This window comes from Corvus hawaiiensis, chromosome 14 (genome assembly GCF_020740725.1).
Source record: "Corvus hawaiiensis isolate bCorHaw1 chromosome 14, bCorHaw1.pri.cur, whole genome shotgun sequence".
Taxonomy (NCBI): domain Eukaryota; kingdom Metazoa; phylum Chordata; class Aves; order Passeriformes; family Corvidae; genus Corvus; species Corvus hawaiiensis.
In genome coordinates this window covers 20524807-20550523 of record NC_063226.1, presented here as the reverse complement: position 1 = coordinate 20550523, position 25717 = coordinate 20524807, and the positions used below count along the sequence as shown (strand labels likewise).

At 44.1% G+C, this 25717-nt stretch overlaps 1 protein-coding gene across 2 annotated transcripts in view; it reads left to right on the top strand.

Moving 5' to 3' along the window:
* The window catches only part of AMOT (angiomotin), a 57765-nt gene extending 34818 nt beyond the window's left edge, over positions 1-22947 (top strand). For both annotated transcript variants that reach the window (XM_048318745.1, XM_048318744.1), the window contains exons 5-13: positions 1130-1274; positions 2605-2697; positions 5236-5381; positions 14859-15008; positions 16483-16673; positions 18530-18652; positions 19295-19527; positions 20286-20510; positions 21510-22947. In XM_048318745.1, coding sequence (XP_048174702.1) covers positions 1130-1274; positions 2605-2697; positions 5236-5381; positions 14859-15008; positions 16483-16673; positions 18530-18652; positions 19295-19527; positions 20286-20510; positions 21510-21610 — 1407 coding nt within the window. In that variant the 3' untranslated portion in view covers positions 21611-22947. The remainder of the gene's footprint in view (positions 1-1129; positions 1275-2604; positions 2698-5235; positions 5382-14858; positions 15009-16482; positions 16674-18529; positions 18653-19294; positions 19528-20285; positions 20511-21509) is intronic.
* Positions 22948-25717: the final 2770 nt, after the last annotated feature.

The window sequence follows — 25717 nt, the reverse complement described above, 5'->3', positions numbered from 1 at the left end:
TGGCTTGCTTGGTTAGGTTAAAGCTTGCCCAGGATAGCAGCAGGTTTCATTTTCCCAAAAAGACTTTAGAGCTGCAGGAAGGGCCTGTTAGGGATGGCACGAGACCACAGTCGCTCAAGGAGGCACAGGGGACATTGCTACAAAACTGGCTGGCAGCACAGTGTGCAAGGCAAGTAGTGCTGCTGTGGCTACACTGAACACGTTTGTACTGCAGGACTGGGACTAACACTCCTTTTGTCCCTCTCTCAACACCACACAATTTCCATGAAAACTTAATGTCTTGATTTGGACCCAGCTATTTGCCACCTTTGGCTTCATGGAACAAGTAGAGTAAATGATGCTAAGACAACTAAAAGAAAATACCCCAGTGAGACCCATCATTAAGGTGCATGTGTGGAGGTATTTTTATGCTGCCTCACAGAAATAACTTCTTGATGACCAGTGGTTTAAAGCTGTGCAGCAGGTCAGCTTTGCTTTTGCCTTGCAGCTGTGGAAAGGCTGATGCTACTTGGCAATGTAGGACTTTGTGGGCCTTGCTGTGCCCTTTGCACTGAGCAGTGTTTGGGGCCAGAAAAATGTGTGGCTGTCTTAGAGTTCAGGTGACCAGTGTGGCTTTCCACACTCATTATTCTCTATGTTACCTCTTACCAGGGACATATATTCATTTTGTTGTATTTTTTGGGAAGGTTTCTGGCCAGGAAATACTTGAGAGAATTGTTTGACAGCTTCCTGATAATGACAGAAGGATACAAATGCACTTCCCTCCACCTCCCTGTTGATCACTTGCTGTAGACAGTGCTGATGGGGTTTGCTGTGGTGTGGATCCACACTTCCATAGCAAACTGTGCCCAGCAAGGAGAGTTAGGAGTGAATCTCCTGCTCTGGATGATCAGAGAAGCTTTACACTGAAGGCTAAAAGGAAGGATAAGCATATTTTATTGCAAAATTATTCAACCACTGATACTCTTTCTACAGAGGGATTCATCACAGACCTGAGACTTTTTTACTTAGTATGTAAGTGTAGGTTTCCCTCAATAAAGAACACTTGAGACAAAGTAATCTCCTGTCTGAGACTGAATGAAATTTGTTAGTGAAAAATAATAAGTGCTTGTTTTCACTTCCACTGCAGCTGGAAACTGAAATTCAGCAAGTTTCAGAGGCGTACAAAAACCTGGAGAAATCATCCTCTAAGCGGGATGCTCTGGAAAAGGCCATGAGAAACAAACTGGAAGGAGAAATTCGTAGGCTTCATGATTTCAACAGGGATTTAAGAGGTAAATGAAGTAAAACTTCTGTTCTTCAATGCTGGGGATTTTTATTGTTATGCTTACTTGGCAGGACAGAGTTTTGCTGCAGAATTCAGTGTCTGACATGACTGGAATATGATGGGATACTCAGGTGCATTCAGTAGTCAGAGATTTTAAGCACTTGCTGGGAGAATGGAAAAGACAGGTTTAGGAGAGGGCTGTAGTCTTTCATTTCCAGCCTGTTTCTCATTGACATGAAACATGTGATAAGCCAAATACCATAAACCAGATGCAAGCCTGGAATTCTCTCATGTCTTATATCCTAGAGACAATTTGTACAATTTGTTCAGTTTACAGAAATGGAAAGAGGTTTTGCTGACTGCCTAATCCCACACCAGGCACGTTCACTTTATTTCCTGTCCAGTGACCCTTTTGCACTGACATACAAACTGCAGAGTGTCTGTTCTTCCTGAAGGTCTTGTCATTCCTTATCAATGTAGGCATCTGTTTTTTTGGATCTCCCTTCCTTTTCCAGAGTGAGATGTTATTAGTGTCTGGTTCTTGCTAAGAGGCTGAGGCAGCACCACGGCTGGCAGCAAAGTGGTGTTGAGTGGTATTTACCAGGGGTAAAAGTTTAAGCATTAGTTTGGAAGGTGGAAAACATCTGCAATTTGAGATTTTTGAAGGTGCACGAACAGTTGTTTAAACTGCAAGTTTAATTTTTTTAAGAAAGCCTTCTGATTGTCCTGCATGTTGTCAGCTCTCACTGTCTCATGTCTCTTACTAAGACTCCCAGAAATTGTTTTGCATCCAGGAAGTAAAGCCATACATTTCCCAGTACTGTACACAAAGGCCTTTGTTAAATAATCTTATTCATAATAAAACACAGCATAAACGTTTCATTCTAATTTTCACAGCCTGATACAAACTTCTAGCAGCTTGCAGCAGCAGAGCTGTTAAGCTGTTTGTAGGGTTTTACAGTATTCCCTCAAGTCAGGTAATTGGACAACAGTGATTTAATCTTCTGTTAAGATTTAATGGAGAATTATAAGAGAATCTTTTAGTTGCATGGTGAGATTTATTTGTGTGGAAAAAATAAAGGTATAAATTGAAAAAATAAACTTCTGTGTTATAAATGTTTAAAATAATTTCTTTGGAGCTTTAACCTCTTTTGTCTCATTGAGTGTTATTTCCTTAAGGACATAATTAGAAACATTTCAAAAGTGAGTGCCAACTTCTGATAGGCTGTAGAATTAGGAGATCCATTCCCCCAGCATCAGGAATGCCCTGAGCAGATGTAACTTAGTGATTGAAAGTTTTTAATTATTTAGTTTGCTTTTATTGAACATTTTTGCAGAACGCATGGAGACAGCCAACAAGCAGCTGGCAGAGAAGGAGTTTGAGGGATCTGAAGACAATCGGAAAACCATCTCTCAGCTCTTTGCACAAAGTAAGTTACACAGCCATTATGGGTCAGTGGAAAGCTCCAGTCACCCTGGGAAGGAGGACAGTGCAGCAGGTTAATTATCAGCAAAGAAATCAGGGCAGTGGCAGTCCAAAACTGGCAGTGGAGAAAGGAGGAGGGATTCAAGAGTTCATTTTCTGTCAGTATGTAAAGTTCATCTGATGGGACTTACTAGAGATTTTGGAGCAAAGGTAATTTGCAGTTAAACTGTAAAATTAGTGTTCACTCCATAATTTACATGACATTTTATCCACCTGTTTTATTCCTTGGAAGCTTTGAAATTAACCTTCCCAGGCTAACAGGAGTCCTGGCATGAGTTAAGGCCAGTGGGAGAGGAGCCTGGTAGGTCTCCTATCTCTTCCTCTTTAATTTGCCACTGCCCTATCCTGTTCAGCAAAAATAAAGGGGATGAACACTCCTATAGTCTGCTGGACTGGGTGAGGGTCAGGAATGCTGTCCACAGCAGTGGATTTATCACAAGGCAAACCAAAATGACGGGTGTGAAATGCTGCTTTTCCTTTGTTCTGAAATGTCTTGAGGCCAACGGCACCGGGCCAACTTTCCTCTCATCCCACAGTGTACTCCACCCTTCTGACAATGCTCACTTTTCTCCAATTGTTATATAAAAAGGTAGTGCAATAAAATTGCAAAACAGAGTTTTTCTGTGGTGCAACAGACACTGCAGCTACTCTGACAGATGCTGGTGTCCCTCTCTTGTGTCATCTTTAGCTTATTCCTTGTGCTTTGCATTGCAAGCAATGGCTGTCAGGGAGTGAATTCCAAACTCCTGGTGGTAGTGGGAAGTCTAGGAGTTTAGTCTCTCCTTCTGTTGGGTGGGCACTGAGGTTCACAGGTGTACCCAGAAAGGTGGGAAGGTCAAAGCTGTGGGGCCTCTCCTTTTGGATGGACATGGAAGCAACAGTGCTGCATTTCATAGGTCCCAGCATTTCTAGGGGTGCTGCAGGCACTTGTCAAGTGAAGCAGTTCTCATTTGGGGAAAAGTCTGCAACAAAACCTCCAAAAGCCTCTCTGCAAGCATTTCCAGATTAACAGACAGCCTGGTAGCACTGACTGATACCTGCTGGCATAATGCCACCCTGTCTCATTGCAGCTCAGTCTCTGCAGTACAGTTAATGTGCTCACACTGTCAGCAGCTCATTCCTGGGTGGAGGAGAAATGCTGAGAAAAGATGGGGAAAAAAAATAAGCAGGTGATGACATTTATCCTTATGTCCTGGTCTGGCTCTGAGCTGCGCTCAGGGCTTGCTCTGCAGAGCTCTGGGTGCTGTTGGTGGACAGGTTTGTTTTGCAACCTGTGTGTGGGCTGCGTTGATTCCCTGGCAGAAGGGAATCTTCAGCTACTCTGTGTTGCTAAAGCTTTGTTCCTGGCTTTTTGCTGGCAGAAGAAAGGGAGTAATTGTGGTCCTGTAAATATAGTTATGCACATGCTTGCACAAACGGGCCTGTGTACTCCATATGCAGTCTGCCCTAACACCCAGCACCTCGTTCCTGTTTTTCAAGCCTTCCACTCCTTGTCCTCATTCCTTTGTCGTGGGATATTGGTTTCTGGAATGCAGTTTCTCTGGTGTCATCAGTGCTGGGTGTAGATCACTCCAGGGAGTATTCTGTGGTTGTGTATCCAGCAAGTGGGTTAATGTTATCTTTGGAGCTGGTTGGCTTGAGCTGGGAATGGCAACATACACAGAGGACATCAGCTCTGTGTTGTGGCTTTGCCTTACACCCCTGTGTGATAATTTCTCCAGTCTCCAATTATTTTTATCCTATCTATTTTTTTTTATGAAGGCAGTGCCCTGTTCCTGCAACTCAGCATTGCTGCTCCAACACCATCCAGCTCTTCCTGGAGAACAGCAGAAAAGGATGAGTTGCTGTGTTTGGGGTGGCAGGTCTGCTCTGAGCAGTGACAGAACAGATGTATGTGCCTCACTTCTGGCCCAGGGAGTCATTTTTACAGGCAGTAGAGGAAGACTGAGGAGTTCTCATTGCTGACTTTTTTCTGACTCCTCTGAAGATAATTGCTGGATGTTCCTCTGAGGAGGGACAGAGCAGCCTTCCAGTTTGGGAGGTCAGTGTGGAAAAAAGGAGCACAAGTTTTTCAGGCACACAAGTCTGCCATCTCTCTCCCCAGCCTGAGATATTAAAATTACTCAGTTTGTTTTCCACTACTGAAAGCTCGCAGGTGAGGAGGTGCCAAGTTTCAGTAACCATCTGCATAGTCACAACAAATTACCTGAGTAACTGTACTGAGTGATGCATCTTCTATTCCTTCTCACTATCTTTGTGGCACATTGTTGCTTGAAGGTACCATACTTGTTTTTCAGGGTTACAGGCCCTTCTCTTCCTTGAAAGCCATGTCCTTTTATTTTCCCCCTTAGCATTAGATTTGCATTCTCTCTCTTGTGAGAGTCCCAGTGCAGTCTTTCCTTCACCCTTGGAGTGAAAGACTCCTGAAAACTGGGCAGAGACAAGTGCTGTGCATTGATAACTATCACTTTTTTATCCATAGACAAGGAAACACAGCGGGAAAAAGAGAAACTGGAAATAGAGCTGGCTGCTGCACGCTCCACCAACGAGGACCAGCGGAGACACATCGAGATCCGAGACCAGGCCTTGAACAACGCTCAGGCCAAGGTGGTGAAACTGGAGGAGGAGGTAAGGATGCTGGGAGAGAGGAATCAGGGTAGCTTGTGTTCCACCAAAAGTGACTGTGAGAATGAATTTGTCTTGTGGAAGTTATAAGGAAATCTGCTTTCTTCAAAGCTGTTTCTATCGGCTTAGCTTTGTGTTGACTAGCTAAACAGATAAGCCACAAATCTGTATTTCCTTGGACGTGCTTTTGTCTAAGCAGTCATATTTTGTTTTCTTTCTGTTTCAATTTGTAAAAGTGGGCTGGAAGTAAAATCTCAGGCCTGGAAACCTCCTGAACTTGGCAGAAATTCAGATCTGGAGGGACTTTCAAGTAATATCAGATGAATGCAGCTTGTCCTCTTGCCAGGTGTGGGGACAGTGCAGATCATATGCAGTATGTGCCCAGCATTTGTAATAAGCTGGGCATGACCTTAGTCGTTTTCTCTCCCTTTCCTCCCAAGAGGGGATAATGCATTTGAGCTGCTTAGCTGGGCAGCTTTCACAGCAGTTTCTTTTGTAGCCTTGTCCCTGCCACTCATGGCTCTCACCTCTCTGCCCTTCTGCGTCACGGTGTCCGTCCTTTCCTCCCGCCTACTGCTCTCCTCTCAAAGGCCCCATTTCCCACTCCAGCCTCTGCTTCCTTTACTCCTACTCTTCCTCCGTGGAGAGTCTTGGGAGGAAATCTCCTGCCCAAGCACACTTCCTCACTGCAGATTTGTTCTCCAATCCTGCCGTCTCCCTGGCTACCAGGACTCAGCGTCACCCTCAGCTGGGCACTGTGCCTATGTCCACCTGAATTTTGCTACCTTCAGAGACATTCCTCAAACCTTCCCTTTGTCTGCTTTCAGTTCTCTCTCCCTTCAGGATCCCATTGTACCAACAGAGGAGGAATGATCAAACAGAAAGTGAATACCCTCCTCTCCCAGCTACAGGTGTAGCTTTCTGAGTTTTAGCCTACTCTTCTCTGAGCTCTGGATTTGCCTCAATAGCCCTTCCCCTGAACCTTCCTGGGTCTCTCCCTGGTGTCCTTAATTTTTGGCCTTCCTTTAATCTCTTTGTGGAAGCCTTGCCTCAAGCCCTCTAGATCTCCCCTGTATCTGCTCTGCTCATTCAGGATGTTGTTGTGGGTTTACCTGCTGTCATAACCTCTTTTAGCCTGGCATGGCTGACTTGCACTCACTCAGGGGACAGGGAGCATTAGGTTATAGGGTAATTTACATGTAATATGGCTCTCTTTGGCTCTCAGACTGTTCTGTCATTGATTCTGCAATGTATTGGAGCTCTTTGGCTTTCATTCAAATTTCAGCACCTTATTTAAAAGTCTGATGTGTCACTAACTCCAAGTACACGGGACATGCTTGTGGTTTCCTTGGAAATGCTTGGAGTCAATGTGGATGAGGTGCTACGATCAGCTGGGCCAGCACACACAGCACTTGGCTGGGTTGAACCTCTGTGTAGGCACTAATTTTGGCTCACTCACAGTAAAGTTGAAGCCTTGAGGGGTAATAATAATTGTATGTTTTATTTTCAAAAGACTGCTCTTGTTTTACTAGAATTGGGTTCGGTGCTGTGGCAAAGTATTTCTGCCTAGGTAGAATAGTGAAATAGGTAAGTAATGCTGGGCTAAACTGCATGAAAGCTTAAAAAACACATATAGACTGATACAGAGTGAAATGATCTGCAAGAGGGCCTGTGGTCACATGCATCCAACCTTTGCTTGAATCCCAGGGTGTGCAGGAAGTGCCACCCTTCCTGCTGTAGATAAATATGGAAGCGTCTCAGTGAGGAAGCAGGAATTAACTCTGCTTTTTCCTAGAGGTGAGAGGGAATAAGGGGAAACAAATGGTAAAGAGTCACTTCTGTGGGTTTCTCAAATCACTTTTTAATGAAATACTTAGGATTATAACGCATTTGTTGCCTCATTAGTGTTGAATTGTGGAAAGTTCTCAAATCCCCAGGCTGTTTGGTAACTCTGAAAGGTGGCCAAGGAGCTGCTCAAAGCTCAGGGTGCTTTTAGAAGGGGCTGAGAACACCATTCTGAGTTAGTGGCATTCACTGGCCAAGATATATGAACAATTTGTGGATAATTTCTTTATTCCTGCCAGGTTAATCTGAATGACTAGTCCCTGTAAGTGTTGGGAATTTCCAAACTGGTCCTGCAGAAGAGGGTGGAGTTTCTTAGACTCAGGTTTGGCAGCCTCTCTGGCTCAGGACCTGAGGGGGGGGAATGTTGTTGCCTCCTGTAATGTAAGTTTTCAGCTTTTTCTCTTCCCCCCCCCTCCATTTTGGCTTCCTATTAAGCAGAGTAACCCTGCCTCATATGCACCAGATCCTTTATAAAAAGAATATTTCCATTCTAGGGAGAGCCACATATCACTGTAACAGAATTTAAATGTTGCATTGGAATTGGAACTTTAGATTCTTTCCAAAACCCTTTGCTTGAATTGCCAGTTTGGACAAAACCACCCATCTGTATAATGTAGACACTTGTCTACACCTGTGTAGCTTTGAGGGTTTTTATATATACTGGATTTTAGCATCCAAGAGAGTGAAAGGAGAGATGAAGGGATGTTAAATGTGATGGAGAAAGGAATGATCTTGGAGATATTGAAGCATAGTGTGAAGCAGTTGGAAGCAAAAGTAGACATTCACAGAATGCTTCCCCTGTTAGCAGGGGTGAAATGGCTCTTCAAATTTAGAACAAGCTGCCATTACAGTTTTTAATAGTGTGGGGTTTATTTCTGCAAAGTGCAAAATAGGGTGAGTGATCATAAATATTTAAAGCAAACTTAAATATGTCTACGAAGAGAATTGCTAAGTATGTATATGTTTTATATATAATATTTAAACTTTACTACTTCTCTACTCTCCATAAAGATACACGGTTATTAACCCCTATTTTCACTTCTCTATTTTTGTTCTTCCCTTTAGTAAATGTTCCACAGTTTTGCGTAAATCAGCAGCTTACTCAAATTGTTTCTAGGGGAGTATTGGTCTGTGGTTTCTAAAATCAAAACTTCAGATTATTTTCATTACATGTAATACATTTGACATAAATTGAACATATTTGAGGTAAAATGCATGTTGGCTTAAAAATGTATATCACAGTCAGAAGCAGTTAGTGATAATAATATTTGGAGCTAAAGCAATGAAAACCTCTCATTTTGGAGCATGGATTGCTGTGAGAGTCTCAAGTGGGATGGCAGCAGGGTTGTGGCTGGTCACCCATGATTTAACCACATCTGCTCACATACACCTTGAGAGCCTGCAGCAGATGGAGCAGTTAAACTGGGCTTTGCTCTGGGCCAGGGCCAGAGCTGCTGGGCTTGCAGAAAGGACCATCCTGGCCCACCTGACCCTGAGTAAATGCTGACTGACTGCCAGTCCTTACCAGACTTGGAATGTTGCAGGTGGGAGTTTGATGCCAAATACTTGAACCACAACTGCTGAGTGCAGAGGCTACAAGTGCTACTGGTTTTACTTTTTTATTTTTTTGTCAAATTTGGTCATTTCTGCTTACCCTACTTAATTCATACCATGGAAGACCACACTGCAACTTAAGAAAAGTTTGTGGTATTTTTATAATAGTGTGACTTGTGCTCCTTTGCTCCACTGCTTTACAAACCACTTTTTTACTGAGTGCCTCAAGGAGACAGCTTTGAAGAATAGTGACAACCACCAGGAAGATAAAAATATCTGCTCTTTGTCGTCCTCACACACACACCTTGCAGTGGGAAGAGGAGACAGAGGACCTCTGTAATGGGTGGAAACTGGGAGCTGAGGGAGGGGACAAGTTTGAATGAAATACCTTTTCTAAAAATGCTTGTGTTTAGAAGTTCTAAGATCCTTCAGCCATCAGAATTCCACATGGAGCAGCTTTCAGCTGAGATACTGTGTTCATTTCCCACTGTGCTGTTGTGGAGAGAAAAAATGCTCTATTTCTGATAACACTGAAGGTTCTGTCCGGTGGGAAGTGGGAAAATGCATTTCCCAATGACATCTGTTGTACTTTTTATGCTGTGCCTGAGATACTTTCAGAACAGAGACCCAAACGAGAGCTGTCTGCTTGATGCCTGGTCTGGTTTTTTCCAGTCACTTCCCTGGGTCTGTAAAAAGATACTCCTGGTCTCCACAGCTTTGTTTCACATAGACTCTGAGAACTACATAATAGTCCTTTCAGGAAAGAGTTGCTTCTAGAGGGGACACTTTTTGGATGCCTTGTCATTCCTGGATGGATTGGGTGCAGAGGAGAGAAACCTGCCTGTTTTCCCTGTAACTGGTTCCCTCTAATGAGCTGCATTCTTGTGACAGAACTGCCTTTTTATTGCCATGTCACTGTCTCACATATTCTGCCTGTTAGTGATTTTCCAGAGGTGGCCTGCAGAGTTAGAACTTTATTTTAACACAAACAAACGGGGCGACGACATTGTGACATTCCCATGCCACAGACACTGTTCCCTAGCAAGGGGATAGTGTTACCAAATTGTTTCAGCAGGAATTCTTGCTGAGGCCACTGGCGCCTTGTTGGGCCCGAATTCAAACAAACTGAGGGTTCAAAGGCATCCTAGAGGAATATATTCCAACTGCAAGAGGGTGAGGTGATTTAAACGTGCTTGCTGTCTCTTTTTTTCTTTTTTTTTTTTACTACATTTCTGCCATAGCAGGCAAATTCTTGTGGGGAAACACATTTTCAGCTGCATCTGAGTGGATTCAGCTTTAGGATAAACCCAGAATGTTATGAAAACACCCTGAATATATTAAACAAAGGACTTTGAAGACATCAGAAATAGTGGGTGGGAGACAAGCAGATGCTGACGAGTGTTACCAATTTGCTGAAATAGGAGCTGTCCAAGATGAAGAGGGTAATGGCTGGGTTTGACAAAATGCCTGGGAGCGTTCTGAATCATTGCAGGAAGTCTTCTCTTCTTCCCCAGGAAAAAAAAAAATCTTTGCTGAGTAACGCATCTGGAAGCAATGAATCTCTTTCCAAAGAGAAGATCCTTCCCCCTCACCTGCTGTGTCCAGGGCTGTGTTTGTCCTGCACAGGCAGCTCCAGTTGGAGGATGTTACAGCCTCCCTTGTGCCTGGTGACCTGACTGAAAATTCCTCTTTCCTGTGTGCCCCTGCTCCCTTTCCATGGGACCTCTGTGCCCTCCTCAGAGCCTTCCTTCTGCAAGGACCTGGGATCCCTGAAAGGCATTGCATGGTTTGTCCAACCCTAAGTGAATGGAGGAGCAGGATTTGTTTGGCTTTTAGGATGTTAATCTCCTTTCTGCTGGACACTTGTAGTAATAATCAAACACCCCTGTTTCTGAGAGGAAAATTTTGGCCATTGATTTTAGACCATGCAAGGGCATGCCAAGGGAGGGGGGAAATTAAATGAAGATGGAAATACCTGATCAAGCAGCCAGGGAATCTTTCAGGGCTATTCCCTGCATTGCTTTGTTCTTTGTGCACTGAATTTCTGCAGAGCCCAGGCCAGTCCTGGTCATCTTTATTTGTCTTGTCCTCAGTCCTGTTGCAGAATTTACATAAACTTTGTAGTGAATGGCAACTGGAGAGTGACTGCTCCTGTTTACATTGGTTTAGTTAGAAAATTTTGTTGATAAAATTACAGCCTGACCTCTGATGCTTGGTTAGGACATTTTCCAAAGCAGTCAGGTATTGACCTGGAGACGATAAGGACATTATTAAAATTGTGCTGTAGGAAATGCTGGGAATGGATACAGTCATCCTGCAGTGCTGTGCTGTGCTTCCAGACATGCACTGAGGTTATGTGAGACCTTACATCGTAAATAGGTGTTATAATAAAGATACTCTCATTAGCAAAATGCTCTGCATTTTCAGAGCACCCTTGGAGGCAAAGCAGTTACGATACATGATGTGAACATGAGCTTGCTTCTTAGTTAAATGCTGTACCATCAAAAGGAAAATTACTATCTTGTCATATTTACTTAAAATTACATCCCGAAGGGTGTGACTGCATCCTTGTAAAGCTTCAGGAATGAGCTCTTATCTAGAGCACGTGTTCACTGCAAGGCCTGATGCAAAAGAGAGAATTCCTGCATCCTTTGATGCCATCTCTGCCCTGGTAGATGTTGCTGTGGCCCTTGACACTGCACAGCCAGTTTTGATTCTTTGCTGGGCAAAAGAGGGTGGGGAATCCATGGCAAATGACCAAGAACAAGCCTCAGCACGCTGGCTTTTTTTACCTTCTTCCCATCTTAGTTATGTCTTCAGCACCCTGGCAATACTCAGGAAATTGTTTCCAATTCCTGTCTTAGGAAAACAAGATCATACTCTCGATTTCTGGTAATGAAATCCCTCTGTGCTTGGAAGAATCATTCCTGATCCTCTTTACATTGAGAGTTCAGATCAAGTCAGAGACATGAAAACCAAAAATTTATACATTTATATTTCCCTTCCACCACTTCTGGAGAATCACAGAAAGGTAAATTTTTCTCACAAATACTTGCGGTAGCAGAGTGGCAGAGCTGGAAATGAATGAGAGTGCCAAAACATGCAGTGACTTTACTGAAGGCAGCAAGTACATGAAATGAAACTATCTTATAGATAAAGGATAGTTCTGACAAAGGACATTAGGAAAGCTGAGTTGTCTGGAGCACATCCCTGCCTTTAAAGCTTACTGAACACGTGGGTTCCAAAAACCTGAAAATTATTGAGGAATTCGTGAACTAATTCTGGTTTTAAGCTGTTGAAAGGAATACACACACCAGCCCGAAATCTTCCAATATTCCTAATTCTCCCTGATGCTGGAAGATGAAGTGCATCTTGTAAAGGGAGAAAAAAATGTTGTCTTTCTGCAAAGCCACTGAACAAGCTGTGCCTGTACGTTGGGTCTGGTGCCTGAGTCAGGCGTGTGCAGGCAGTGCTGGGAAGTTGGGCAACAGCTTGTGTTGCAACTTCTCACCTGCAGGTTTGGCTGATGGGAGCACGTTCAAAATGAATGTTTCAGTGGAATTTCTGTGTCCTAATTCTGCTTTTTGGCTGGGCTCTTGGTATTCTTTGAATGTGGGCCAGAACGTTAATCCACACATATGCATACTCAGGTTTGTTAATTGTGGAACTGTAAAATGTTGTCGGTGGCTGCTTTTGCAGGATTTTGCCTGTGTGTTAAAAAACTTCTCAGAAATTTAAATGCTTTGTAGTAGGTAATAAGAGACCAAATGTCCATCACCTCATCCTTAATTTCTTTTATGAAGAAGAGAGAGGGAGGAGAGCTGGTTTTGAAGAGATTATTTTTCAGCTCGATGCATGATATTTCACTGCTAGTGAGCTTATCAGGTTGTTCCTCACTCTTGTCCAGGTCAAAACCCAAGATACTGAGTCTCTCCATGTCTGGGTTCTGCTGCTGAGCCTATAGGTTATCCCTTTTGGCTCCTTTGAGCTGCTGTTAATCTAAGTTTAAAACTGCTGCATTAGTCCATACTTCAGTGGAGTCTGAGAAACCTTAAATTGGTGTTACCAAGCACAATGGTATGGAATAAAAAGATTTATTAAGTATAACATCTTTATTGATTTTCTGCAGAGCAGCAGTGGATATTAAACTATATTTAAATGTTCTCATCTCTCCCATTCCAAACAAGCTTGAAATCTTGAGCAATCAAAGAATAAAAATACCTTTCTACTGTACATGCACTGGTGGGAAGTCCTTTGGCTGGATTGCTCACTGTTTATTGTAACTTTTATTATAAAATTCTTGTTTGGGGAAAATCTTCTAAGGCAGCAATGTTCACGCTGTGAGATTAGATGCCTGCTGACTTTATGGAGAGAAGAAAAGGATACTATGTCTGGGATTAATAGCGTTTGGAGATTTTTCTCTCCCTGCTCTTTGCATTGCCTGAAGGAACAGGAGTGAGAAAAAGGAAAATTTTTTAAGAAACACATGATAAGACCTTTTTGGAACAAAGGTGCGATGTGAGAACAGCTCATGTTCAGATCAAAGTATCCTGTGTCTGCTGAAACGGAGAGCAGATTCCTAGGGAACACTGTCAGAATGGGGCCAACGAGCAGTGATACTTTCCCAGAATACTTTCCGCTTCCAAGAAGGACTTCCTGAGCCAAAAGTGGTGTCTTTTGTCTTTAATATCCCTCAGTGGACTTTTCTTCCATGAAGCTGTAGAACAGCTCTTTGAACTCACATAAGGGAGTCTGTGTTTTGCACTGTGGTGCTTCTCTAGAACTTTGGCTCTGACTGTTGGGAAAAGTTGCCTTCTTCCTGCTATTTTTGTATTTCAGGGTTTATGACAATCAGAGCTACAAAAGCAGTGCCCCAGATTTGCTGCACAGGGCCAGCTAATTGCAATTGTTATTCTTTTCCTTAACAGAAAATAATGCACACAGGTATGCAGTATTCCCTATATTTGAGTAGAGCTGGGCTCTGGGTATGTTTTATTATTTTTTAAAATTTTCATCCGTATTTAAGTTTTGGTTTTTTCTGCCTAAACTGTGGATTAACCTTGCTAAGACAATTACTGGGAGGCTCAGTGTGGCAGTTTTTGTTGCTTCTTGTGAGGCAGGGTGGCAGCTTGGTTTGCAGGATGAACGATGGAGGAGGATGGAAGGGCAGTGGCAGGAACAGAGCAGGACCTGTCAGGCCAAGAAGCGTGTCCAGACTGGTGGGATAAACCTGGCATGGGGAGAGCCTGGGCCATGGCTGGTGTGTGCTTTGATCCTATTATATTTTTGTGATGGGATTGCAATAGGATCCTACAAATTTTGATTTCGTTTCTGCTTAATCTTGTAAAAATGCTGCCAGCAATTTTCAATATTGCACTGAGAGCTTGTGGACCAGCTCTAAACACTGCTGCAGTTACCTTGGAAACGTGTGTCAAGTTACTCAAACACTATTTCAGTCCCTAGTGCCCTTTCTAGTCCATTGCTGCTCTCAGACATTTGCAACAGATAATTTCCTGTTTCCCCATCGTTACCATGGGGTCACTGAGGACAAAAAGGGCAAATACACCCAGCAGGAAAGTAGAGATGGGACAGAGCTGTAACATCCTGAGTGTCCAGTCCAGAGCAGGAGGCCAGGGCCCACTGACAGCAGTCATGAATCATGGAATAGTTTGAGTTGGAAGGGACTTTAAAGATCATCCAGTTCCAGCTCTCTGCCATTGGGACACCTTCCTGTATCCCAGGTTGCTCTGAGCCCCATCCAGCCTGGCCTGGGACACTTCCAGGAATCCAGGGGCAGCCACAGCTTCTCTGGGCACCCTGTGCCAGGGCCTCATGGCCCTCACAGGGGAGAATTCCTCCCAATATCCCCTCTAAGCCTGACTTCTTGTCAGTGGGAAGCCATTCCTCCTTGTCCTGTCACTCCAAGCCCTTGCAAATAGTCTCTCTCCATCTTTCTTGTGGGCTCCCTTCAGGTTCTGGAAGTCACCTGGAAGTCACACATCTTCTTCCTGGCTGGTGGCAAAGCCTGAAGTTCACTCGCTCATTCTCATTATTTATGTTGCCTTTTCTTCCTTTGTTCAGCTGAAGAAGAAGCAGGTCTATGTTGAGAAGGTGGAGAAGATGCAGCAGGCCTTGGTTCAGCTGCAGGCAGCGTGTGAGAAGAGGGAGCAGCTGGAGCACAGGCTGCGCACCCGGCTGGAGAGGGAGCTGGAATCTCTCCGCATGCAGCAGGTACCCCCTGCCCCTGGGATCCCTGTAGGATTGCACCCTGCACCACACAGAAGAGAAAGGCAGTGGGGTTTTTCATCTTGTGTTGTTAAAAAACTTCTTTTTCACTAGTTAGAGTCATGGATTTGCTGGCCATTGTATTGCTTTTACGTGATTTGATTCTGTTTCAACCAGAGGATTTAGGCAAGGAGCAATAGGGGATCTATCGTGTGACAAGGTGTAGAAATAGCCTCATAGCTACATGCTGGTTTATCTTTAAATAACATGGTTATATTATCTGAAATTATTTTAAAATCGTGTTCACCATTTGGGATTTTATATAAAATTCATTAACAACTGGCCTGAAAAGAGGGCCTTCAAAAACCTTTTGCATTTAAAAAAAGCACACAAGACTAAACCATCAAAGCCAATTCCATACATGCAGTTGATGGAAATGTATGGGAGTTTCACATAGACTATATTGCAATTATATTATGAGTCTTTTTCAGCAAAAAGAATGAATGAGAAGTAGATTGTGCAGGTGTGTTATGAATTGGACGTGAAGTTTTAGTTTTACTTCAGCCTGTGTCAAACACAGGTGAACTGTCAGGTCTCTGATTTTTACTGGACATAGGATGCAGGCCTGTGTTCTAAATCACATTTAGTTTCAGGTTACTTTTATCCCCTAACTTCCATCTCTGCATAGGAATAGAAATTTAAATCTTGGGGTTTTGCATTGGTTTTAGTAGGAGTTACAGTAGTTTGATAAACATTTCTGTTACACCTTTGGAAGATCAGGTACTCTAAACCTCACGCTGAGCCTGAGTCAACACAAAACATTGCTTTCTTGTCATGGTTGAAAATCCTGAGTTCAGCATAAAATAGCCCAATTTCTATTCCTTTAAACCATTTATTTTGTTTTTCAAGTCAAACGTCTTGCTAATTCCACATGAGACTTCCATATGAAACTGGAATTTTTATTCCTTGAACTGTTATCTGAACAAACCTCCATGCTTCCTTACTTTGAAAGGGAGCACTGCCTGCCTTCCAAATCTTGCTTTAGCACTGGAGTATTTCAATCCCCAGCTATACACTGATCATATAAATTTAATAACCAAATGCTTTAAAAATATTTAGGATGTATTTTTTTTTGAAGGGATGATACTAGTCAGTGCCTTGCTGAACACTTGGGAGTCAGTCTGTGTTACTTCAGGCATTATGGAAGGGCTGTGCATGTCACACCTGTATAGCACAGTCTAGCTCTGGGATGCATATTTGGGGCTTTGGACATGGAAAAAAGGCCTTGGGAGGAGTATTTTCCATCTCGGGTATTTTCTCATTAGTCTGCCCAACACAGCATAAAGCCACTGCATTTCCCTCTGGGGGGATTCTTGTGTCAAACCAGTGACAAAAAGCAAACCAGCCAACCCTGAGCCTTACAGCTGCATCCTGAGACTTCTATTTTTGTTTGGTTTGGTTTTTCCCTCTTGGGAATCAGCGTCAGGGCACATCTCAAGCTGCCAACGTCTCCGAGTACAACGCCACGGCGCTCATGGAGCTGCTGCGTGAGAAGGAAGAGAGGATCCTTGCTCTGGAAGCTGACATGACCAAGTGGGAACAGAAGTACCTGGAGGAAAGTGTGATGAGACAGTTTGCTTTGGATGCAGCTGCGACTGTGGCTGCTCAGAGGTAAATGGGACTTTTCACAGTGCTGGGATTATTTTCTTTTTCCAGTTGAATGTCATATTTCCCACCCAGGAATGTTGTCATGCCACCCTCCCGCGATCGCTTGCCCTGTGGTCTGAACAACTCCTCAGACCTCTGCAAGCAAGTGGAGCTTGGCTGCTCTTCCTGGGAGCTGTGCAATTGCCAACAATTAGAAACATTTTTCCAGGGGAGGATTCCTCCACATGCAGGAGCCGTTTTCCAGACTAGAATTGTTCTGAGCCATTCCTGGAAGCCGTTGATTCAAAGGAGAAGAGGCTTGGGGGGTTTTTAATTTTAAAAACAGGAATCCATCCTTGCTGAAGTCATGTGAGATGGGGTGAGCTTGGTGATTCACATCATTCACCCTGAATGGCTTCCTTGTTCTCCAGAATGTTTTTGCAAATTACTTTGTGGTATTGTCTGGTTACTAACCAGAAGCATCTAGTAGGAAATTCTGCTCAAAACATTCTGCTCTGTATGGAGAGCACTGCTTGTGGGGGTGGGAAGGGTGTCTGAAATTTGGTAACAAGGTCCCATTCCAAGACAACTGTACAGAAACACTTCTTACAGCTGTAAATAGGCCCGAGTGCCTCAGCTGGTTGATAAACAAGGGCTGTTACTGGAGTGCAACTCCTTAGCATTAGGCCTTGCTTGCATATAATTGCATTGCTCACTAGTTTATGGTTCTGGACAGCAGATTTTACTGTAGATTGTTTCATGAGCCAGATCCAGATAGGGATGTTATCACAACTGGCTTCCCAGCTTGTAAGATCACACTGGAATTACAGGGGTGAAGTTGCAGATCTGCTGTGTTAGCGTTTAAAGACTTATCTTATCTTGCTCCAGGAGCAAGCTGTTATTTTAGGGTATTGATGCTTCTTGTGCACTGTTTTCCACCTCCCCAGAGATTCCCTAAAGGCTCCTGCTGCTGCTTGTGCTTAGAGGCCATGTTATATTTTCAGCGTGGGCTGATAAGTTGGGGCCTGGTCTATTGTTTATCATGGAGTGGGAGGGGATGTGTTAGGCCTGCTCAGGTTTCATTAAATGAACAAGAATGTTGCCCAGTCAGGAAAGAGCCTCTGCTTTTCCATTTCCATCTAGATTCCACTAATGCCAGTGGCAACCTCATCTACACTGTCCAGATTTCTTTCCCTTTTCTTTAACAGTGGAAACTGGCATCCCTTGGGAAGCTGAGGTTGCAGGAAGGATGCTTTAGAGGCCTGGCAGGAACTGGGTCAGATTGGGTTTCTTTGGTGAATGATCTCCTCATGCCCTTCCACATTCACAAGTAGGATGAAATACTCATTATTTGGTTAGTGGACTGACCAACTATCACAAGGTTAACTTCAGGCACTATATGGAATCAGTCTGAAACTCTTTTCACCCTATTCCAAATTTTTTGGACCTAGCTGCTTAGGATCGCTTAAGAAACTTCCATGCCTCGTTCCCTTTGATATTCACATCCCTGTATGATACTGTTGGAAGGGGAAGGAAAAAAGCTTTTTATCTGAAGTTGAAGAAAAGTGCCTGGTGTTCCTTTCCCTTCCCTGTGTCCTTGGATTTGCCTCGTTGATCAGTTTACAGTAGTGCAGTGACTCTGTTTAGATGAGGGACTGGCCTGAGATGGACAGGAGGTTGTTGTAATGATCTGCGTGTTTTTGCAATCCTTCTTCATTAGGACACAAATGAAGTTGGGAGTTGGATTTTTGGAAGACACTGAGCCAGCTTAAACTCAAAAAAGTGGGATATTCTTGTTTGTTACATTTGAGCAGTATTTTTGTGCTGCTGGGGGGAAAGCAGCAAACTTAGCAGGTCTTCATCTGCTGTCCTTGTTCCAGGGACACGACAGTGATCAGCCACTCGCCCAACCCCAGCTACGACACCTCGCTGGAAGCTCGCATCCAGAAGGAGGAGGAGGAGATCCTGCTGGCCAACAGGAGATGTCTCGACATGGAGGGAAGGTGAAGTGCAGTTTGGTCCTATCTGGCTTCTTTGGGATGGGGATTTGAAATTAATTGCCTGGGTAGACGCCTCAGAACCAGAAATTCTTGTGTCTTCACCAGCAGCAGGGATGTTGAGTGCCAGACGCTCATTTGGCCAAGGAAGTACCCACATAGCAATCCAAAACCTGTCTTGATACTGAAGGCTAATGCAAAAAAGTCTTGTCTTAGATTTTTTGCATCTAGCTTGTTCCTGTTCTCTCTTCAGGGTATCTCCATCAGACCCCAGGCTCCAGCTGCCCCTTAACAGGCTCACAGAGCTGTTTTCCCTGGGGTTAGGCCCAGTGCAGTCTCCCCAAAGTGTGTTAATGCCTTCTGTTGGTTCCATGTTGTGCCCATAACTCTCAGGTTTGTCTCAGAGCTCCTTCCATGGCTGTTTAGAGCAGTTTCCAGTAGCCAGAGGTGGGTGGGTGTGTCAGTGCACTCTCTCACATGATCTGCTCTGTGGGCCAGAGAGCAGCCAGTGCCCAGGACAATGTCCTGGCATCCTCCCTCCACCTCCCCAAATGCCTAAGGGAGTCCTAGTCACAGCCATGGGGACACTGAGGCCTCAGTCCAGGGAGATGGGAGACACTTAAACTGTTCTTTTTCCTTCCCCCAAAGAATTAAGACCCTGCACGCTCAGATCATCGAGAAGGATGCCATGATCAAAGTGCTGCAGCAGCGCTCCCGCAAGGAGCCCGGCAAGACAGAGCAGCTCTCCTCCATGAGACCTGCCAAGTCCCTCATGTCCATCTCCAACGCTGGCTCGGGCTTGCTGTCCCACTCCTCAACGCTGAGCAGCACCCCCATCCTGGAGGAGAAGAGAGAAGACAAGAGCTGGAAGGGCAGCCTGGGTAATTTCCAAATACCAGTGGCAATTCTGATATAGGAGTCACTGCTTGGAGGGGGGTGTGTTGGACAGACAGACTGTTTAATTACAGTAAAGCTGGCTGCAAGATGAGACACATTTGAAATAGCTGCTTATTTTAATCACTTTTGGGAATAGTGACTCCTGATACTCAGGCTCTGCCATTAAATATGTAAGCCTCTATTCCCACTTTGGCACCTGACTTTAGGGATGTCTGGGATACAGTTTTCAGGGTTCCCAAGCACTTGCTTTCAGCTGGGTGTTACAGCTGGCTGAAGGTGTAAAGTCTCCTTGAATTGGAGCAGAGATTCTAATCAGGATTTCTATCCTGTAGTGTTGTGCCTGCACCAACATGACTCCTGTCTGGAATGGCTCGACAGCATTGTTCTGAGAAATGGAGTTGTAACAAAGCAAATCCCAGATGATTTTTTTTTCCCCTGGGAGAAGTTAGGCCCAAAACTGAGAGTAAAAACCCCTGAAATGTAAATGAGAACCTGTTGCAGGTGATTTCAGAGTGTGCAGATCAGTGCCCACCTGCAAGCAGCAACATGGGGACACTGCTATTCCTCGGGTACTTCAGCACCCAGGGGTGGAAGGTGCTGTGGAAAGGGAAAGGCAAACCAGTGCGGCCTCTTGAGGGAGGGAGCACTTTCCAGGTCCTGGAGCAAGCAGTGCAGAGTGGTGCAGAGCTGATAGCCGTTAGTTTTCTGTGATGGTGACATTCCCTTCCCTTTTCCCGCGCAGGTGTTCTGCTGGGAACAGAATATCGCTCCGAATCCATCCCCTCCACCCCTTCTCCTGTCCTTCCCTCCACACCGTTGCTGTCGGCCCACTCGAAGACAGGCAGCAGAGACTGCAGCACCCAGACAGACCGGGGCAGTGAGCAGGGCAAAGCTGCTCCTTCCCCTGCAGCTCCCACCCCAGCACGACTCCCCAGCACCAACCTGACCTACAGTGCAGAGAAAACAGGTAACAGAGCTCAGCCCCAGTCCTGAGGGGGGCCCTGCCACCCACTCCCCATCCGTGGAGCAGCCCTGACATCCCTTTCTCCATCCAGGCAAACTCGGGTTAGTTTTTGTGAGGACAAGTGGATTTCAGGGACAAGTGTGACGGTGTTCTGAGTGGTCTCAAATGCTCTGAAGGAAAACAAAAGCTTGGAGAGTGGTAGCATAAGCGTGGGCACACTGGGTAGGGAGGTGCAGCAAGATCTGAGAATTGAGAACAGGGACATGCAAATCCCTGGGCAGTCTCTGAGTCAGTGTCTTCTGTGAAGTAAGTTTGTGAGTAGGATGTGGGGTTTAAACACATGAAAATGGGCTGTTCCAACTGGCCATTGCATTGAGTGGGCATCCAAAGCCAGGTGGACTCAGAGAGGGGGAGGGAGAAGCAGGAGAGGGAGCTATCACAATAAAGTTGTCTTGGTACCTTCCCAGTCACAGGACCAACTTCAGCCTTGGAGATCCAGTTGACAGTGAGTGTCACAGGAGCTGCATTTGCTTCCCACAGAGCTCCCAGCTGGCAAGAGCTGCTCATTTTCCAGCCTGCTCTGCCAAGTCAATGCAGATTACACAACCTTGCCTCTTCTCCTTACAGACACATTACAATGCTGTTGTTCTTTATGGCAGAGAGCATTTGGCTGGGCTCTGCCTCCTGCCCATGCTGTGCTTTTTAATGGATATCGAGGGAGAACAGGTCTGGTGGTGAAAATCTACCCTGACTGCATTGGTTTAAATGCAGTCACTCCAGTTTTATGTGGAGTTGTGTATCAGTGGGAGGTACCCAAATGGAATTTGATAAAATAGCTTTATGTCTGGCTGCATATGTGGGAATTGAATTTTTTAAAACTAAAAAAATTATTAGCTCTCTGGGCAATGATACAAGATGACTTAAAATGTTAATGTCATATTTCTAACCTCAGTGAAGTTACACCTTTCATTGTCTTGTCTCTTGTTTTTCCTCATCACATAGATGGGCCACTCTTCCACTCCAGCACTCTTGAAAGAAAAGCCCCTGTTCAGACTGTGGGGCAGGACCTCCCAGATGGAGAGATGGTAGAATACCTCATCTGAAAGGCTGTACCAGGATCTAAGCTGGGATAACAGTAGCAAGAAATTTTTAAAAGACATTTTTGTTGGGAAAAAAAATGTAGTACCTGAGTAATAAAAGAACACTCAGCTGTTTGCTCTTGTATATTATGTCTCAAAAGTTTGGACAGGTTAATTTATAATTTGTTCTAAATTATAAAAAACCCGTAACAGTTGTTCTTTGAAAGTTTCCCCCTTTATTTTTTAAATACTGGATCTGATAACATCTGCAGAAAAATACTAGAACTTAGGTGCACTACATCTGATATTTCATTTCAGTGTTTTTAAAGTCTCTTAAGCAGAAGTACCTGCTCTCACAGGTGCTGGTTACATGTCTAGCTTGAATGTAGTAAGGTGAGCTTAATGGCCTTAAAATGGCCTCAGAACCAGGGACATCGTTGTGAGCATCACTTAATGGTTGTAGAATACAGGTGTTCTGGGAAGCTTTTATAAATCTGAGCTGTGATCAAGGGAGATTTCCCTTTTCACTTCCTCTTTCTTCTCAGTGTAAGAACTCAGAATAGGTATTTCATGTTCCTAGGCTGAAAAGGTTTCCATTTTCAGTGTGGTAACATTTTTTTTTTTACTTCTCAAATTTCTTTCTTTATTATTTCTATATTAAAACAAGTGACTCCGGTGATTAATGTCGCATTTCATATTTGTAGTTCTTTTTGCAAGATTTGCCACACTTTTATACTTAAGTACTTTTTCAATAATTTGTACAGTGGATAGTAAATAATATATTGCATTCATGTTTTACATAAATTAATAAGAAGAATTTACAGGCCCAGCCCTGATCTGTTAGATCAGATTTCTGACATTGTAATTCCATTGGCTTTAGTGAAACTACTCCAAATTTACCATAGTTCAAGTGGGAAGCCCTGTTGTTTTTCAGAGTTAGCAGCTTAATCTACTGCATCTGTGGAGATCTTTCTCTGTAGCAGCCTTTTCTGTATTTCAAATGGCCTTCAACTTTGTACGTCCCTCCTTTCTGGAGAGACTGGATTCTTTTTCATATAGCAAAGCCTCAGAGGTAGAGCTTTAAAGAGAAGCTCCATGCAAAGGTTCAGATGGCAGATTCTCTCCTTCCAAAATAGTTCTTTAATTCATCTGAGTGGAGAGAGCAGCTTAAAGTCCCAGAGGCATTACAGAAGACAGTTACGTGTTTAAGTCATGAGGTTCACCTCCAGATTTTTGGGAACTAGCACAGATGCAGCAGTGCTTTGGTTACAGAAACTATAAGAAGAGATTAAGACCAATAGAAGTACATGAGTATTTCTTTGTTACTGTCTTTGCATTTTATTAAAACACTTCAATATTAATTTCTGTTAAAAACTACTCTTTTTTTTTTATTTTTGTACTTGAATGTTAAAATATTTAATTACCCAGTGGTCACACACTGCGAACCTGGCTAGTTTCAGCTTTCTGTGCAGCATTAGAGTAGCAAAATTTTCATTTCAGATCGTTTCACCCCAGAAATAAGGAAATCCAGCAATTAATTGTCACAGAGTTAGTGAATGTCTTTAATTGCTGTTTGACACTACTGCTGCAGTGTCCAATTGAAATGGCCTTACCAGACCAACAGGGATCACAGGATCACAGGAGGGGAGAGGAGGTGCCTCTCTCTCTGCACAGGTGGTGCCTAAAGGCCAGCCCTGAGTTTTCCTTCTTACAATAATCACTTAAAATCCAAGGAAAACACTTCTCATTGTTTCTAGCAGATTTGCTGCTGGTCAGGGTTCTCCAGGCCATATTCCCAGTCCTGCAGAAGGCAGAGATGGCAAAGAGTGGGGTAGGAGATGCACTGGGTCAGTGCAGCCCGGCCAGGCACAGACCCCTTCCATCAGCCCAGCTCCAGGCACTGCAGAGCTGCACTGCAAGGCTTTGCCTGACTCTGCCACATGGGACAAATCTTCCCAGACAGTTCCAGACCTTCCTTCCCTCTGAACCATTCCCCACTCTTTTCCAGGCACACTGTCCACAGCCACTTCATTCTCATCCCTGAGAATGTCTTGCTTTTATTTCTCTTGGCTTAATTCCATCCCATTTTATGAAGTAATGCCCACCCTGGATGATTTGAAGTGATTTCTCTTCCTCCTGTGCAGTTGTTGAAAATGCAGCTTTTCTCATTAGCTCAAGGTGTCCATCTTTCTGCCATTTCAGCATAAACATTGATATTATATCTTGTGGGTTGGCTTAAAATGAGCAACAAGGGAAATCAAATGCCATCGAGTGTCTCTGTAGGGGGGGGGGGAGAAATGTTTGAATGCTTTTCTTTTAGAGTCAGGAAAAGTTATATTCCATCTTTACAAATACTTCTCAGCAGCTGGAAAGAAGTTTTACAACTGTAGGGCTCTAAAAAAACAGTTACAACTCACTTGATTCACATTAATTCTAAAATGTCTGGGAAAATGTGAATCTTCTACAGATAAAACCTCTTTCAGAAAACTGGTTTTCCCCGATCAGTATTGGCTGTTCAGGTGAAAATAATTGGTTTATCCTCCTTGCAGCTCACTGCTTTCGAATGGAGTGCCACTGTAATTTATTTTTACAAATCAAAAAGGACACAGTAGCTTTCTGTGAATAAAATACAGCAACTATCTCCTCCAGAAATGGAAGCCAGGCTGTCTCTGACAGTCTGAACCATCAGGATTGCAGGAGTCTTGGCAGTTCCTTGCCCATGGAAATAATTCTGGAAGAAGATGGTGCAGTTTTACACTGCTTAGGTCAGGATCTTTGCCCTATTTTGTAATTTTGATTTCTTCCAAAAAAGCAAAAACCCCGAAAATTTGCCGTGGAAGTTGGAGGTCATTTTCCTCTGCTGACAAACAGGAGCCATCAGGAATGTATTCTTCCCCTGGAGCTTCCTCAGAGCCATCCTGATGTGAATGTAAACGAGCTGCTCGCTTTGAGGAAGATGTGTACTATAGTCTTCAGTCTCTGTACAGAGTTTTATTTTGTTTTTAAAACAGAAACTGCTTTAAGGAGACAAACTGCACACCTAGTTCCTTTGCCTTCTGTAGAGCTTATTTCTAGTAGAAAGTGGTTTTTAACAATGATTGCAATGACCTTTGCAAACCAAAATTTTAGACTAAGAGTTTTTCTTAAACTCGGGTATTAGAAGCAGAATTGTAGCTTTTATAAAGAAAGCCACATATTCTTCTTTGTAGAGCAAAACAAGAAAATGAAGTTTAGTTATTTTTCCTCTTTCCTTTCACTGCTTACAGAATGGCCAAACTCCAAAGTCCTTCCCTTGGGCAGTTCCTTTGTGGTTTGATTGCTTGGGGAACTGCCTGAGATCCAGAGATTTTTGTTCCACCTGGCCCAATGCTGATATCAAATTAAACAGCTCCTACCTGGCAGCTCCTGGGCAGTCTGGAGCAGCACTTTTGTGCCTGAGGACTCAAGGGGGTGTGTGAGTTGCTCCTCAGGGGTCTGCAGGGGGACACTGAGGTCACCAAGCGTGGTGGGGCTGAAGTTCTGCCCGTGTGGTCTGTGCTGAAAGCTGAGCATCGCCTTCACTTCGGTTTTTGGGGCTGTCTGAGTTGGGGGGACTTGCAGAGTTTTAGGCCAGACCCATTTCCAAGGACACCTCCTGCTCCAGGAGCCCCCGGCGGGGCCAGCAGCGCGTGGGACGTGTGACACCCGTGGTGCCTCCTGGCCGGACCAAGGGCTCTTCCCACTGAGACAAACCCGGGGTGCTCAGGGCAGGAAAACCCTGGGATAACTGGGCTTCCTCTGCCTAGGGCTGGCACAGGTTATCCTGGGATTCACTGTGCTGCCTGTGGGTTTGCTCCATGCCAGGGGTGGGGGGACAGGGGGCTGTGGGGAGAGGGGGGGAGGTCTCTTTTCATGTATTTGTATAGGAACTCTTTTGTAAAAGTTAGTGGTTTTATGTCTAGGAAGTAAAAAGACATTGTAAAATGTAATTGTACTGTATTTATGAAGAAAATACATTTCTTTTCAAAAAGATCTTCTTCTAAGTTGGTTTTGGAGTCTGGCTTCCAGCACCATCACCTCGGAGAGTTTTTGAGGGGCAAATGGTTTCAAGCAGTTTCCCTCTCAACAGGGTTGTGGTCTAACAGGGGCCCA